This window comes from Serinus canaria, chromosome 2 (genome assembly GCF_022539315.1).
Source record: "Serinus canaria isolate serCan28SL12 chromosome 2, serCan2020, whole genome shotgun sequence".
In the NCBI taxonomy this organism is placed as follows: domain Eukaryota; kingdom Metazoa; phylum Chordata; class Aves; order Passeriformes; family Fringillidae; genus Serinus; species Serinus canaria.
Genome location: NC_066315.1, coordinates 85445795 through 85461160, shown reverse-complemented (window position 1 = coordinate 85461160; position 15366 = coordinate 85445795). Strand labels below are relative to the sequence as shown.

The window sequence follows — 15366 nt, the reverse complement described above, 5'->3', positions numbered from 1 at the left end:
CCCATGCCTCATTTATGTTGCACTTATATTTTTTCTCACCTCAAAAAAGAAGCCTCGGAAAATATAAAATTCTTAAAACAGACTAGATAGTCTGCTTGAGGTAAATCCACTTAATAGTCTGTGTGATGTCCCCTTTCTTATCTTCTCTCTTTGTACATACAAATTGTCCCTCCCTCCTAATAGTGACAGAGGTCATACTCAAACCCCCTTTTCTTTTCATGTAGTTTAATACAAAACTCCTCTACAAGTAAGCCTATCTACCTTGCACATTAAGCTAAATGTCCCCTTCCCAGCCTTCCTACTCACTGCTGCATTTGGGTTTCATTTAGTCCAATGCTTGAAGAGTTGCTGCTAAAATGATCTCTGAACTTTTCTTTGTTGGATTTTCCTGTATATCAAAATAAGAATCTTGTCCTTAACTTTGTTTATTTTTAACCTATACTGTCAATTTTGGATTTCCTTTCTGTTACCCAAATACCTTCTTTCCCAGTATCCTTTCTGCCATGGGGAGTGCTCTTTGATGGGATCTGAATTTTCCTATGTGCCTTAATGTTCCCCTTTACTGGGACCGTGTCAGCTTCTGATGTCTTAAACACCTAAGAAGTTGTGAATGTAGAAGAAAACACTAAGAATGTGTAAGAAAGAGGTGCTGATCATTCTTCAGGAAATTCATATCCCAGTGTATTTAGATCTCCAGCCTCGTTGTTTGGAGAGCCATGCTCTGAAAGAAACAAAGAGCAGTAAACCCTGCTACTTTCTAATAGTGTCAGTTCCCTCTCCCAATAAATAATCTCCAAAGTCAAATGCATATAACCATCTCATTTTCTTCCCACCTTGAAAAAATATGTTCTGAAGTCAAAGTAAGAAGTTACTGGATTATAGAATCCACTTGCATATTCAAAAATTCCCTTGAGGTGTGACAGAAGCATAAATTATATCATGCTAATGAGAGATATTTGAAAAGATGGATATTTATCTGTAACAGACCATAATGTAAAGTGCACTCTCAGATTAATTACTAATGTCAAGCAATCACTACTTTATTGATACCCTGATTACCTCTAGAAAGATTTCTAGGATATTAGCAAATAATAAGCTATTAGCTCATCATTGTGTGTGGCAACTAAGTCATTCCTATCATAGAAAAGTAAGAAAACCTAAAGATGATGGAAGTTAGCTTTGCATGGAGCATGCAGATTTGGAGAAGTACTATTTGCATTAAGCAAAATTGGTTGGCAAGAAACTTCTTAGAGTTCTTAAAATGAGCCTTAAACTTAAATTTGTTAGTTTCTCTTAAAGTGCCTACCAGTGTCTTTCTGTAAAGGAATAGTAAAAATTTTGTAACAGTAAAAGAATTTCTATTGGAAAAAAAAAAAAAGGCATCAACTCATCAACTGTCTGTTTCAGGTTGTTTTGTTTTTAGATTTTGTAGTGTTTTGGCTTTTAAAAAGATGTAGAATTTCCAGACCATATAATTTTGGATGCTAACTGTGTTTTGTCCCACATGCTTGTAATCTGAACACATTTGAGATAATTTCTCTGGAAACAAGATTTCACTCTTTATTTTCAGGCTATGGTGTGCTGTCCATTCTTGAAAGAGAATTCCCCAAGGTAACTGGTGAGGTTAAAATGATTTAGGGCCTTTTTTGCCAGAGAAGAAATTCCATTTTCCATCTAGTTTAACATTCTAATAATTATCTTTGGGGGCTTGATTCAGGCTTGCTGATGTCCATCAGGCTCTTTCCACTGCTCACAGAGCCAATATCATCAAATTTTTATTTGGCTTTGGTCACCACTGCCTGACTTCCAATATACTTTATCATTACACTCACAGCCAGTTTTATTTAGATCAGAACTGTTGATACAGGGATTATTTTAGATTTTTTTTATTAACCTGTACAGCCGCTGCTCCCCATAATTAATGCGGTACATCTGGGAGGTGTTCCAGACTGACCTATGTGAAGGCAGTCTAGTCCACGTTCAAACAGGTATCTTGCCATTTTACAAGAAGAGTTTCTTTCTTTCTTGACTTTACTATGAGGTCAATAATTTTCCGTAAGTTTATGCGAGGAAAAAGTTTGTTGAAACAATATCCAAGGCCTCTTTTTAACAATAATTTTCCTCTGCTATATCTTGCCAAGATTATTTAAGCCTCCCAGTGCATATTTATAGGAAGCCTGGATAATGATGGAAGGAGGATTCATTTTTTTGAGATCTTGTTCAAGAGTCTCAGTATTTCATTGCTTTATTAAAAAGGAGAATTTTTACCCTGCTGTAGATTTCTGATTCCTGGGAGAAATGTGTTTTCACAGGTTACTCCAAGGTCCACAGTACACAAATTTACACCCAACAGGCAGCCATGGTGCATGCCTTTACCGTGGTGCATATACTCCAGAGGTGGATCTATTCCAGACCCTTTGTCACCTGCTGGCCCCTCACCTGAGCCCTGCCAGGCTCTGGCAGAGCTTTGTGCTCCCTGTACCAGGGAGAAGATTTCAAACCACAGCTGTAAAGCAAATGCAGAGCTCTTCCAAGATAGGCTTGGCTAATGCTGCCTTCAGATGGAACGAGTAGAATGTTTACTGGAGGCGATGACATGGCTTTGACTCACCTTTGCCTTCAAGCTTGTCCAGTTTTAAGTGTCATGGTTTTCACTGACAGTTAATTTCCTTTGTTGCTTGTTAACTGCTGTTCTCCTTTTATCAAGTATGGAACAAATAAAGGAGAAGATGTGCAGAAGTCAAGACTAGCCATTTTGTCTGTTTTCTGGGCAGAAAGATCTGAACACTCATCAAGAGAGGGCTACAAACCTCTTTGCAAGATTTTGGCACATGCTTAAAGCATTTCTGCTCGTTATAACACCAATTATAGAGCAGGATATGCCCATGGATGTGCCCTGGACACTGAAAGAGTCTCACCCTCCCCAGTGCTGGTACACATCTCCTGTACAGTGACATGCTCCATGGTGTTTTGCAGCTACATAACAAATTACAGGCTCTGGAACAGGCTCAAGCAAGAGAGCAAGCTTGGTGTAGCAGTGGGAGAGAGGTTGGTGTCAGAGAGGACTGGACTCTGAATCTTGGAAACTGAGAACCGGTATTTTTGAGCAAAATACCTCTTCAGATGGGTGAGTCCTGCTCCTACTCAGGAAAAAGCTGTGGAGAGGCCCTCACTGGGATGACACTTCACGTAGGCTGTGTTCCTTTTGGGATTTCCCAGCAGAGGTCTGTCTCATCAGAGCGATGCCAATACAGGCATCATTCTTCATTTCCTGCAAAGAAACTTGCAAGAGGTGAATCTTTGAGAACAGCCCTCTCCCTTTTCCAAACTGCATTTCCATCAGAAAACTTGGAGAAGTTATGATAGGAAAAAAATATATATTTTTTAAAAAATTTATTTGTGTGTTCTCAAACTGTTTTGAAGGCTTTATAAACCAGGACATGAAGCTTTGTGATGGATAATCTGCATACTTACTCATTCCCTGACTACAGGCCAGAGGCTTCTCTGTGACAACAAATGAGTTCTGACTGGGCACCAGGTCTGAGAAATATATGTACGCATTGTCACTGCACATCTGGAATTCAGAACTGCTAATGGATATGCTGTGATAGAAAAGAAAAGTGTCTGGCCAATAAACTTGGTTTATATATTTATTTTAAAAAGTATTACCACATTTCTGGCTAGTAGCCTTTCATCCTCTAGACTTTACACCAGTGCATCTGGAATGCTAAGCAGCTCTTTCAGGGATGCAGCCATATCCCAAAAAGCACCTTTTAATTTGAAATAACTTTAAAAACTAATTAAAAAGGAGGAAGGCTTACATACCTAGCCCTGTATATCAGCTCCTACAATCTCAGAACCACAGGTGAGAATTCTCAGACTCTCTGTCAACCTACTTAATTTTCCAGGGTGCTGCTATGAACATGTGCAGCTGTCTTTGACTAATATATTTTGACCTCATTACACGTGCAACTCAAAAAAGCAATTGTGAGTTGCTTTTCCTCAGGACTAGCAGTGGAAGCGTGAGCATTTTGAGTTCCTACAAGTCACTTGTCACCATAGTTATTGAACCCTCAGGCAGAGCTCAACTCAACTTATCTTGGGGCAGGGATGCCACGTTCATCAAGTCAGCCTCTCTCCAGTGCTGGGAAATAGCAGTAAAAGAAGCATCAGAGACCAGCAAAGAGAGAAGCCTCAAGACCACTGCCCCTCCAGGCATGCTCATAGGCAGCCACCAGAAAAATTCATTCCACAATGACGCATGAAAAGTATTTCAGCCAAGTTGAAGGCAAGTCTTGTTTGCAGACCTTCACAGCTCTGAAGCTCATCCAGGGACAGTGTTTCACACCTTGATGCAGAGGCTATGTGAAAAGCTTCCTCACACAGAGGTTGTCTTTCATCTTATTGATGTTTGTTTCTGTAAATCCCATACCTGTATGCTGTGTGCTCTGTGCACAGAATATTTTTTAGGCAGGAACCAACTCCAAGATGATGGCAGTCCCATGTATGTTAAAGTGAGGATTTATTTGTAGGGTTGGAGTACTGAAAGCCTGGAGAACCAGAGATACATTTTCACTTTCTCATTCAAGATTAGGAATTAGGCTCAAACTGTGGGACTAGGCGTAAATGATCAGCTTTTTATGATCAGGCAACTCAGATGGCTTATTGGTAGTTGTTTTGATGTCCACATGATGGCATTGCAGGTACATGGTGGATATGAGGAAAAATATTTCATGATCCCCCTTCCCATCCATTTTCCACCCAAGCTCCCATGATTGGCTTCATCAACAAAACCAGAACCAGCCAGTCAGTGCTTTATAAAGCTTTATTGCAAGATGTGTTTACATAATGCTGTAGAGGTGAGCTTTTTAACTACTTATATCAAGAACTTTTGGACACTGGTCTGTGGTCAGTTTTCCATATTGACCCTGCATGGCACAGAAAAAAAAAAAAAGTAGGGTGTGACTGGATCTTTCCAGACAGTTAAGTGGAAAGAGTGGGGGGAGAAGAGGCAGATAAAAATAAAATCCCCCCTAGTTTACACTAAACGTGACACAGCTTCTGAAGGATCAATACAAATGGTAGGTGAGTTTCGTGTGTAATAAAATCTTAAAAGAGTAATTCAAGTTCTTTATGAAATACAACAGAAACAAAATTGAATTTTCATGGACAATTAAATTTAACATAGAATGAATTCACCTAAAATGAGAAAACAACAAACAAAACCAAAAACTCAACCAAAAGGACCTGTAGATAATATCTCTGACCATGCATGGCTTGTTTTTAAATTACAATTCACAGAATAACACTGCTGGAGAGCCTATTTTACACTATGCTACACAGAACATGGAAAAACATGAGTAGTGACATTTACACAATTTTACAGCATTTCTCCTTTGTCTAAGAAACACGTCCTCTTCTACTTTACATTTTTTTACAATTCCCAGCTCACAAAAAAAGGACACTATATGCGCAAAGACAGTCTTTAAAAAGGAGAAATGTATCCAATGCTACAAATAAACCTTTTCTTTCACAGAAGCCTCTGTATTAGATAGTGATTAAACAAAATATATCTCTATCTGCCACTCAATGTGAAATGGGACAACTTAGATTTTTTTTTTTTTTTTGGCATAAACATCAAACTATACATCTCTGAAACTCCGTGCTATGTAACTATTAAACTGCTTGCCAAAAACTTCCTGGGGTTTCACATCTTTCACATCTGAAATGCCAATTGAGCTAATTGCTGCCCCAGTTGAAGCAGAGAAAGGTGGGCCTTACATGCTGTTCAAACGTTTGTGAATGGTTTTCAAGGGCTGCCTACAACCAAGCATTTTCTCATTCAAACCCACTTCAGTTTATTTTCTTTCAGAGCCTGTAAGTACCTGGCAGTTTTTCCTCCAGAGGAACATCAACATTCGTATCCCTTCCAGCTTAAACAAGTGTTTCTTGCATCCTGCTGCTGCAAGCACAGAGCCACCATCCGACTGTGTCCCAGGGTCAGGCTGCCCACCAGTGCACACTGAGCCTGCCTTGCAGGTAATGGGGAGGACTGGAACATGTGCAGTGAGCTACAGGAGTGAAAAGGAGAGAGGAATATGCTCCAGCTTCTGCCTAACACCGCGTCCCCGTGCATCCTCTGGATAGAGGCAGGCAGTGTGTGCACCTGTCCATGAGCTGCAGTGGAAGGAGGAAGGATGAAGGATGTGAAACTGGTGGGCTGGCACCTTGTTTCCATTTCATCCCTGTGAAATCAAAGCATTGCAATAACCACAGCTGCACAGTGAAATTGAACACAGACCACTGCCCTCAGCCACACATTTTGGACAGCCACTTGCTGTGGTTACATCCCCAGGGAGGCTGCTGCAGGGCAGATGCCTGACAAAAGGAACCAGGGCTGCACCTACAATGGCATTGTGCCCTGGGGCTTGGGGTGGTTGTTGAAGTCCTCAAATGTAACTTCTCAATAGCTTTTAGTGTTGGCCAGGGTACATTTAGAGCACAGAACACCAGGGATTTAAGGTGCTGTCCTGTAGAACCTTACAGGAGGCCCTTGCTGTTCACTCACATCATGACTGACTCAAAATTTCTATTAAATTGGGACAATGACTCATATCTTTATATTGACATGTGTGAGTATCTATTATGCCAAAGCCATTTGGCACAATAGATGTCTATCTACAAAACTGATGTGTTATTTTGCTGTCAGGATCAACCACTGCAAAGATTCACTAAAAAAGGGTGTCAAAAGAGAAAAAGAAATGCATTTTTAATACCATGTTAGAAGCTACTTCCAGTATTTGAGGGAGACAGAAAGACCCTCATTAAACCACCTTTTTTTTTGTTGATTTTGGATTATGGACAAGGAGCTATCAAACAGAAAGGTCATACATAGCAGCCAAGGGGCTATAAAACATCTGGAATCCATGAATCTGGTGCCTGGCCTGACTGAAAAGTGAAGAGTGATGGATTTAACTTTTGTGAGGGATCTTTTACTCTCGAGTGTGGCACACAAGCATTCCCTGGGGGTTTCTTCACTGCAACTGCTACTGAGCATTGTCTCCAACTGGAGTGAGATTATAGAAAGTATTAGCAGCATGCAGTCTGCTTTTAAACATCAAGTGAGATGAAAGAAAATTAGGATAGCTTCCCTTTGGAGGTTATTTCATGTGCTAAAGCTTACCTCAGCATCCAAACCAGGAAGGCATTATGGAGGCAGTCAAGCAGACACAGTGCTCTGGGCACTGCATTTGCAGCTGACTGTATCTATTGGAAAGGGAAGAGAGGTAGTTATTATGGCTGCAAGTGTTTAAAAACAGCCTCCATGGATCTCTGAGTGAGAAATGGGAACATGTGTTACCACACTGTGTATCCAAGATTTTTATATTTGTCAGAAACCAATCCATATCTCACACAAAACTTGTCTTAAAACAAGTGTTGCATCCTTATGGTGGGCTCTTCCAGTGATGGAAGGGCAGGCAGCAGCTCTAATCCTGAAGGTTATAATCTCTCTAGACAGAGGGAGGCATACAGATATAATAAATTCTTCCACTTCATCTGGAATCCACTAGTTAGACGAAGGGGAACAAATGTTATCCCCACAGTCAGGGCATGCTGGCACCCTGGAGGAAATACTGCCCCCTTACAGATTAGTCGGTGTTTTTTATCAGGAACCAAAATGGAAATCTCTCCTGTAGTTACTGTGCTACACTGTGTCTGGTGATCTTGTTGCAATAAGTGGTGAGGACAGTGGAGTTTATCTGACTGTATACTAGTACATAAACAAGACCATGTTTTTCCTCGGAAAAGTTGCTATCAGTTTTACAGATAGAGAGCACAAACAGAAAAACAAATGCCATGGAAGAACAGAAGAGGAAGAATCTGTTTCACGTGTAAGATACATCCAGGGAATCTGAAAGAAACCACATTTTTTTCCCACAGAACCTATCCCAACTTAAACTATTCCTCATATTTATTGTTCTCCTTGAAGTTTTACACAATTTTTGCACAATTTGGAAAATACATCTGCCCAACCATTAGTAATTCACCAGCTATGGTATGTCTCAGAGACAGATGCTGTACTATGCTTAAATGAAACACAAATTTGTTCCCTGTTAGAAAGGGGCCACCAACAGCCAAGTGGTCACCAATTTTGCACATTCAGCACATTCTAATTAAAATATTAATTTTTAAGGACTTGTTTGATTTTCTCCCTCCAATAAAATATAGGATCTCTGACAGCATAAATGTACTTTGTTGCATTTTTGGTTTTTTTATCACTTAGCAAGCAGGACAGTTCAACATGACCATTTACATTCAGGGTGTCTTCCTCTTGTTTCAGACTTCAAACACCTCCACGAACCCCCATTACCTTCAGCTCTTTGTTCTAAGCATCCTTGAGCAAGATTTTAAAAGTCCATAGTGGTGAGCAGCACGTAAAGATCCACTTTAAAATCCAGATACTCACAGGTCTTGCCTATTTTACAGTGAAATTAGTTATATGCCACTTCTGTTTCCTAACCAGCTTCTTCCTTTCCATAGCCTTCAAATACACAACATATTGTATTGATTACCCAACTACTGCCTCCTGTCCGCTTGTAAAATCGGCTTTTTAACAAATTGAGGGGAAAACCACATCAAACTCAATGCTGTTCTTAAGAGCCATTGCTCATTAGTGACTTTTTATTCCATGGGAGATTCAGGGCATCGGCAGATAAAGAATGAAATGTTACAATCAAGAGGGTGGACAGCATAGGTAGGATGTTCAGCCACAGGTCTCCCTGCAGTGCTGCCAGCTACCTGGCTCTGCCATCACTTGGATGCTGTGCTCAATGCAATGTGATGGATGACCATGGTTTCAGAAGTTTATTGTGTTTGGTTCAACTCTCTCGAACAATCTCCACTGATTATCCTGTCCTTAAAGGGAGCAGAGCAGAATAACCTGAAGTACCTGACCTAGCCTGGGTGCCAGAAGCAACATTGCTATGGCATTAGGACCCCAGCATAGACTATTATTTAACTCTATTTTCCAAGCATGCTTTGCAGCCAAAATGGAACCCTGTTACCATGACTAAACTGCTGCAGTTCCTCAGTTAACCAGTGTGAAGAAAGTCTCAGTTGTTACTGCTGTGCAGACATACCCTTAATCTTAAAGGCTAAGGCAATGGAAAGAGACAATCTTGTGCATCCTTTAGGATCTTTTGGACATATACAGACTTTGGCTTAAAAAATTCCCTTTATGTTATTGTTGTTTACAGTAAAACCAGTAAAGAACAGAAAAAACACAGCAGGCTTTTTAGCAGGGCTATTTCATATTCAGATCCATTAAACTGAAATAAAATCACCACCACATTATCTTGCAGCAGAGAAAAGCAGCATGAAGGGCACAGGCAAGTGAACAAAACTTCTTGATCTTAGCATCCAAATGCATTTATCGAGTATGTAAAATTGTTGACATAGATCTCTCTGAAACTGTACAAATGCAGAGTACGACCACAGCTCAACAAGAGGGGGGAACTGCGCTCTCTCCTCTGTGTGCATGCTGCTATGTACAGTATGGGTGTGCATTAACACACATGAATTCAGGATCCTAAACTCTCCACTTGTATTGCAGGCCATGGCCTGCCCCACAGGGTGAATCACACTGAACAACACTGAGTTCCTGCAAAAAAGACATTCTTTTCCTCCTGTCCAGGTGGAACAGTAAGGCCCCACAGTGAAAATCATGGTCCAGCTGGCTTCAGCAAAAGCATGATTTCACACCATGACTGCATATGTACAGATACATGCACACATGTCCACACATTCATTCTGTACACATACAAAGGTACACATACATTTTTACATTCTTTGGAGGCAAAATAATAAAATACCCAACAAACCACAGGGTTGCAGAGACTGTGCATCTTTGCTTAATGAATCTGCTTGAGGGAAATTTGGGTTGCTGTAACAGGAGTTATTTTGCCTCTTTAAGGACTGTTCCTTGCATTGACAAAACACCATACATTTACAATAACTAAAACAGGGCACAAGGAAAGCCAACGTAAACACAGCTCACATCATGACAGATAACTTAGAGAGCCCCCTCCTAGCACATCAACACACCATGAGAAGAAGAAGCAGCCATGTGCTTTCACTTAGGAACACTCAAATGCTTCCTCAGTTACCATCTGGATGTCATGCTGAGCTGTGGCACACCCTTCTTCTGCCCTGGATGTGGGGTTTTGCTTTTTGTTGCTTATTAAAATTGACCTAACAGAGGAAGGGATGTTGGGAGCAGCAGAGGAGGCTGGCAGTCCAATGCCACGCTGAAGGGTTGTCAGCCTGTGTGCTTCAGATGATCGGCTCTTCTTGTGGCCACCTCTGGGATGTCAAACCTGCATCTCAGAAGTGCTGATGAGGCCCAGTGCTTTGGCTTCTTCTGGTGTTAGCCCACTCTTTAGTGTCCTTCTCACTGCACAGTCGTGAATTCCAAAAGCAGATGAAACCAAAAAAAACCAAACAAAACAAAACAAAGCAAAAAAACAACAAAGAAAATGCAAACAATTAGAATCAGTAATTACACAAGACTTTCAGCTGTAAAATCACCTCTTAACATGCAAGCTCAATCAAATCAAAAGTTGCTATCTGTTTAGGGCCTCAAGTTCAGAAACACTGAATAATGCCCTATGGCAAACTCATGGGAGCATCAACAGCAACTCCAAACAGGCAAAAATACATTTGTCATTTGACATTTAGTCAACAAAAAGTTTTAAGGAAAAATATCCCAGATTTTTAAGAATTTTTTTTCTCTGAAATTTTTCTCTGAAATTGGATTTTCAGTCCATAGCAAGTATCATCTGCCCCTATTATTTTATAATTTTGTAAGAATTTTTTAAAAGAGCTTTGGGATCTTTATTGGGATCTATTGAATTGATCACTATTAAATCCTTTGAGACTCCTTTAATTTGTAAAACTCTCCCCCTCTCCAAAGTTAAAAGATTATACAATTGACTATTTTATAGTTGATTAAAATCATTAAACCTACTGTTTTCATACATGCTCCCCTTTCTTTGGTAATGTTCCCCCATCCTAGTGCCATTTGTGCCCTCTTTACTATTGGTAGTCTGTTAACCCTAGGGGTACTCAATGCTTGCAATTTAGAAAGGGTTTAGCAAGGGTCTGCAGCATTGTAGCTAAATTTAAATGATAAATCTAAGCCAAAATCTTGTTTCTTAATTTTCCACAGAGTGTCCTGAACATTAGTCCTGACAAGAGTTTCAAAATTTGTGATTGCCTTTTTTATTCAGAAACAAGTGACTGTGTTACTGCACACATTGAGTATCAGTGTCCTCCTAGTTTTACTGGTGCTTTGATTTTCAGGTGGATGGGCTTTAATTCAAGACACAAGTGGGGTGTTCACACTTTAATGTTCCTCAAGTACAAAATGCACATTGAGAAGTTCAAGCTTCATGCAAAGCATAAACAGTGACTTAATATTGAACACAATATATTTGGAGCCTAGAAACAATGAACTCTAGAGGAAACTGATCTTAGAGAACCCAATTGCAAAGAGTGGTCAAGGAGTTCTTGCATCATTTAGCACAATTAGGATCTCTCACTTAGTGAGATATTCAGTCCATGTAACTGAAACTGGGTGGTCACACTCAAGGGTTGAACAGGAGTGAGAGAAGGGAATGGACTGGCATAGAAAGCAAGGGGATAAGATAAAGGAAGAATATGGCATATCTGAACATTTGATACCATGCAGGTTGAATGAATGGGGTCTATTTCTGATTATCAAACCACTTCCATCAGATTCTGAGGTTAATCAAATGTGCTGGGACCGCCACATTTCTAGTTCCTCCATTATCAAACCCTTACTTGAAAACTTTTTTCCAAAACTCACTCCTTTCTCATAGGTTATTTGTATTATTAAACCACCTGGGGCTGCATGACAGCCTTTTAGGATACTCAATTTTTCCTACAGTACTGATCAGCAACATCTCCCAAGTTTACCAACACTTAGCTTAAAGCACTGCAAGGTTAAATGAAAGTGCCAAAACTAAATTTAAGAAAGACCAAAAAAGTACTACCAGGAGAGAAATAACCTTCAGAAAATGCTTTGATCTCCTTGGTAAAGAACAACCAACAGGACTTTTGAGTCAGTTTTTATCACTGGCACTCTTTCTGGCTTCTCAGATTTGATATTCAAAATGTCCACGGTGACAAGTGGTAATTTCTAGAGATATGCTGTGGAATACCTTAGGATCTTAAGGTCTCAGTGAATCACCTAATGCTTATTTCTATATCAAAATTAACTGTATGAGGAGTAGAGTGGAAGAAAAATCCAAGAAAGCTGCAGAGGAAAAATTTCTGTCATATTAAACCCAAGAATTTCCCTGTGTATTTCAGCTGCTTATCTGCCTACACTGCCTCTCCCCTGAGTGCTTTTTTTCTTTACCCTCTGTAACACCAACAGCCAAATACTGACCATAGCATGTTTGGCCACCAGACAATAGTGTCATGCTAAAAAAATACAGGGAACCAAACTCTCCCAGGGTGGCTGTCTAGATGACATTTCATCTTCCCATTGATGCAAAAGTAAACTGGAAAACCAAATATGGAATGAATTTCCACATTTTTGACACTTCTGTGGAAGTGTCAAACCAAATGCATTCAGGACTGCTCTCACACATATCCCCAACTCTCTCAGACCACAGTCAGGCAGTCAGTCACTCAGTCATTCACATTTTCAAACTGAGTAACTACTGTAAAAGCTATTTTTTTCTTGTCAGACAGGAAGAGAACAAATTGTTATTCCTGTTTGTAAACATTTCATAGGAACTGATGTACTCTGCTAACACTGGTTAGGTATTGGACTAAGCTAAATTCTGCTCTTATTTATGAAAAGATAAATCTGGAACAACCTTCTTTAGGTCAGTACAATTGCTACTGCACAAATAATTGAGCTGAGATTCTAACAACTGGCAGGAGAATGAGGGCCTCTGTAAATTCTACCAAACAGAACACAGTTGCTAAATTCCTCCATCAGCCTGAGTAAGAGAATTACTAGTTTACTAGGAAAAGCCAAATGGATCTGCAATAATATATAGGTTTCTTTGAAGTAAACTACAGGAGTTTATATTCAGAAACCATAATTAGGAGTTAAAATACCATGGTAAAAACCATCTTCAGGGAAAAGCAAGTAGTCTTCTTCATGTTAAACAAGATAAGTCCCTGAATCTCCAGATGCCTACCTATCAAAAATACTCAAGTATTAGACTGACATCCTTTTATATTAACCCTTTGATGACTGAAGGAAAGAAATCCTGTATGTAGCAGGTGGTAAAGTCAAGTGTCCTTTCCTGGGCTTGCTGTATGATTCACACAAGAAATCTGGAGACCAACCCCACACTTGTATATTTGTGCCACTGCAAAACAAGTAGGAATGGCAATGCTCAATGAATTCCTGGGACATACAGAACTGTAATTAAACAAAACAATCCTAGGTTCTAACTTGGCTCTCCTTTAATATAGAGAATGACAACTTGGGTTTAAAATATTACAGGGACTTGAGGTATTAAGCAGGAAATTTCCAGCAGGAAAAAAAAGAAAAAAAAGAGGAAAAAAAAAAAGAGCTCCAAACAATGCAGAACTCTGGTGGTCATAATGAGATTGTCAAGAAAACAATAAAAAGCAAAGATGTGAAGAATATTTTCAGTGACAGAATGATTCCCATAAAAACTGATGGCTGCTGACTTGTATAAATTAAGCATGTGGGGCCAAATACTGCAATATACTGTGGCAACTGGCAAGATTAAAGCTGTCCACCATCAAGAGGCAACTGGAAGGATAACAGCTGACTCAAATAAGGGAATTCTTAACCCTATAATGTGACAGGCCAGTATGACACAAACGAAGCCACCTGGTGTTTGAAGCATTATGTACTTAGGGAGTTTAAAGTAGTTTAATAAAGGGTCTCTTTATATAAAAATTGTATCTACTATGAAGAAATTACAGTACATTTTCTCATTTGAAGGTACAGTGGATGGGTGCAGCATACATAGAAACACAACTTCCAGCCCCACTATCCTCTGCACTGATTTGCTGAATATAAAGGTGAAACCAGGAGAAGGCCGAGTTATCTACAGGAGCAAAACTGCTGTGGGAGGTGGGTGAACCTTGTCTTGACATTCTGTTACACAGATGTCCTCAGTCATTTATCCATTTCCTCATAAAGCTTGGTAGGATTCCTCTACCTTAGGTCATGAACATGTTATGTCATCAAAACTGAATTCAGGGAGACATTTTCTGTCCATGTTTTATAGACGAGGCCAAAATTACATTTCTCAACCTAGGTCTTCACTCTCTCTGCTTCACTGAACTTTGTCATGTTTCTAACTGGACTAGACATAATATCTTGGCTTGTAAAACTCTTGGCCTGCTGCAGATCACATTAAACTGAGTTATGGAATGCATTTTGGAGGCAGTGACAATAAAAATAAGACTTTCAAATGACCTTTTAGGTTCTTTTGAGCAATTTTTAAAACATTTGCTAAAGAAACATAAGACAGAGAGAAAATAACTTTTACTCTTGTCACAAGCAAAGCCTGCTGAGATCCCATAACCAGGAAACTAAATGTTGTTTTTCTGGGGTTAGAGGGTATGATATTCTTTATTAATCAGGAAATCTAGAATTCTATTTGATATTCTGGCAGAATGCAGTGTGCTTAGGATGAACTCAATGAATTTGACTCTGTCTGTTGGGTCAAAATCTACAGAGACACATAGCCTTTGCATTATGCTGGAAAAGTTTTTAAAAAGAGTAATTACTGAAGCATAGCTCTGCTCTCTCCATCAGAGAACATAATTATCTAGGGTTTGGTTGTTTCTTTAAAAAACAAATAGATAGCACTTCTAATTTCTTCTCTCCATACTTCTTTTTTTTTTTTTAATTTTAAGATTCAACAAAGAATAATGATCAGTCTGGCTGGTACCATTTGTTCTTGCATTTGCAATGGCTTTTGGCATGCATGTCTGCATTTGTGTGAGTCACTCGTAAGGCAGAATAGGTGTGACCATTTTCCTGCTCAGGCAGTCACAGAATGAGTGCCATTCCTGCTACAAAGATGTGCCAGCTCCATCATCTCTTTTAATTTAATTTATCTTAGGGTTTTTTTCTGTTACCTATCCACATCTAGCTTGCATTCTTAAGTCTATGATTTCATATATTTACATTTAACATATTGTCTTGGACTTTATTACAGTGAGACCAGCAATGGCAATTTGCAACTCAAAAGTTCACTCCATACAGCCTTGCTCATATTTGGTTTTTTAATCCTTGTCATATTTTTATGCCACTGTCCATTTAAGTCATGTTTAATT

The 15366-nt window shown here is 39.5% G+C and overlaps 1 protein-coding gene across 6 annotated transcripts in view; it reads right to left on the bottom strand.

Annotated features, from left to right (window-relative positions):
- Positions 1 to 4809: 4809 nt before the first annotated feature.
- FHOD3 (formin homology 2 domain containing 3) overlaps positions 4810 to 15366 on the bottom strand; it is a 377077-nt gene continuing 366520 nt past the window's right edge. For all 6 annotated transcript variants that reach the window (XM_050970942.1, XM_030230647.2, XM_050970943.1 and 3 more), the window contains one exon: positions 4810 to 10453. Coding sequence is in view for 5 of the 6 variants with exons in the window: in XM_030230647.2 (XP_030086507.2) it covers positions 10371 to 10453 (83 nt within the window). In the remaining variant the exon portion in view is untranslated. The remainder of the gene's footprint in view (positions 10454 to 15366) is intronic.